The 1,711-nt window shown below is 39.7% G+C and overlaps 1 protein-coding gene across 1 annotated transcript in view; it reads left to right on the plus strand.

The window, feature by feature from the left end:
* Window positions 18–1,711, plus strand: part of LOC104699117 (F-box protein At3g62430-like) — a 3,005-nt gene continuing 1,311 nt past the window's right edge. The window contains exons 1-3 of the mRNA XM_010414461.2: window positions 18–1,046; window positions 1,213–1,356; window positions 1,449–1,541. Of these exons, the coding sequence (XP_010412763.1) occupies window positions 192–1,046; window positions 1,213–1,356; window positions 1,449–1,541 (1,092 nt within the window). The 5' untranslated portion in view covers window positions 18–191. The remainder of the gene's footprint in view (window positions 1,047–1,212; window positions 1,357–1,448; window positions 1,542–1,711) is intronic.

Raw genomic sequence — 1,711 nt, forward strand, 5'->3', positions numbered from 1 at the left:
TTTTTTTTTTTTTTTTTCTCTCTTTCTTTCTTCACGAGAGCAGAGTATCGTTGCTCTGTTCTTGTATCTCTAACTCCGACGAGTTTGTTCTGAGGGTGGTGTGTGATTCCGAATCTACATCCGCTAAGTTCTGGTTCACCTTCGATCGCGTTTCTTGATCGCTTTTGAGTTGGAGTACGAGTCGTGAAATCATGAGTGAGATCGTGAGAGTTCAAGAGATCAGTTCCAAGTCTGAACACCTAAAGATAGCGTCCAAGAACTGCTTGAATCAGATTACTATCATATCTAATGTTTCTTCTTCTGATCGCTCGTTTCAGTCTAATGGAAGCTTCAAAGACTTCGTTTCTGTGTTATTGGCTCGACGTGACAGTTACCGTATAAGGAGGTTCTCTTTGAAGCTGCGGTCAATGGATTTTGATTCAGTTACGTACAATCTTGTCAATGATTGTGTACGCAATGTGTTGAATCGACGTGTTTTGGATCTTGAACTGGACGTAAATGTCAATGAAGGTTACGCACTGCCATCTGAAGTCTTCACTTGCAAGAAAGTTGCGAAATTGAGACTAGGGTCTGGTTTTGTTATTGAAAATATCCCTAAGAACGCTCTGCTTCCAGCTCTGAAGACCCTCCTTCTTGATAAAGTTCGGTTCAATGATACTAATGGTGATTGTGCGTTTACAAGGCTTATTTCTGCTAGCCCTGTGCTCGAGGAGTTAGTCATATACAGGAACGACAGTGAAGATTGGAAATGGTCTCGCATTGTGGTTAGCCAGATCCTTAAGAGACTTACTTTTCGAGGTGGAGGTTGGAGAGATCATAGTGGATGTAGTTTTGAGCCTATTAGCTTTGATACTCCGAGTCTTGAATACTTCGAATACTTTGATATTCTCCGAGATGAGTATCCAGTTGTTAATCTCAACTCACTTGTTGAAGCTAAGATAGAACTTTTTTTTTTTCTTGGTGGTGATCACTACGATGCTAGGAATCTGGTGAAGGCCTTAAAAAATGTTCGGATTCTGAGCGTTGGCGCTGTTGACACAATGCATGTAAGTTATCTCTATTGTTTGTCTTTAATATGTTACTGCAGCTTAACAACTAGAGTATCTAGCTAGGAGGAACCATTGAGATACGAAAATCATAATCTTGCTAGACATTAGAATGATTTGTTGAAGTTATGACTGACTAAAGTTGTCTGTTTAAACTCTGTTCCAGGTGTTTAATACCTTCAAAAAAAAAGTACCAGTGTTTGAAAACCTGAATCATTTATCAATTAGCACTGAATTAGCTTCTGTCTGTTGGGATGCTGTGCCAATTCTGCTTGAGAAATCTCCAAATCTGAAGACTCTCACCGTTGAGGTATGACCAAAGACACCCCCTAAAAGTATATATTGTTTCAACAAAAGAATCAAAAACTCTGACAAAATCTTCCTGTATTCTTTTTTTACAAGGCTTTGCATTACAATACTCAAGACCGTGGGGATGTGAGCTCTGTATGCAAATGCTTGGATGGCTATTATTTCCTATCGTCATGCCATATTAAGGTTCTAAAGATAACAAAGTTCAAGGGAGATATCGGAGAGATGGTGCAAATAAAGCATGTATTGGAGAAATTGCCGCGTCTTGAGCTGTTGGAACTTCATAGTCAGGCAAGCAGAAATGACTTAAAGCTGATGATCATGATGCGTCTCCTAATGCTTCCTAGAGCTTCGTC

Source organism: Camelina sativa, chromosome 6 (assembly GCF_000633955.1).
Source record: "Camelina sativa cultivar DH55 chromosome 6, Cs, whole genome shotgun sequence".
Taxonomy (NCBI): Eukaryota; Viridiplantae; Streptophyta; class Magnoliopsida; order Brassicales; family Brassicaceae; genus Camelina; species Camelina sativa.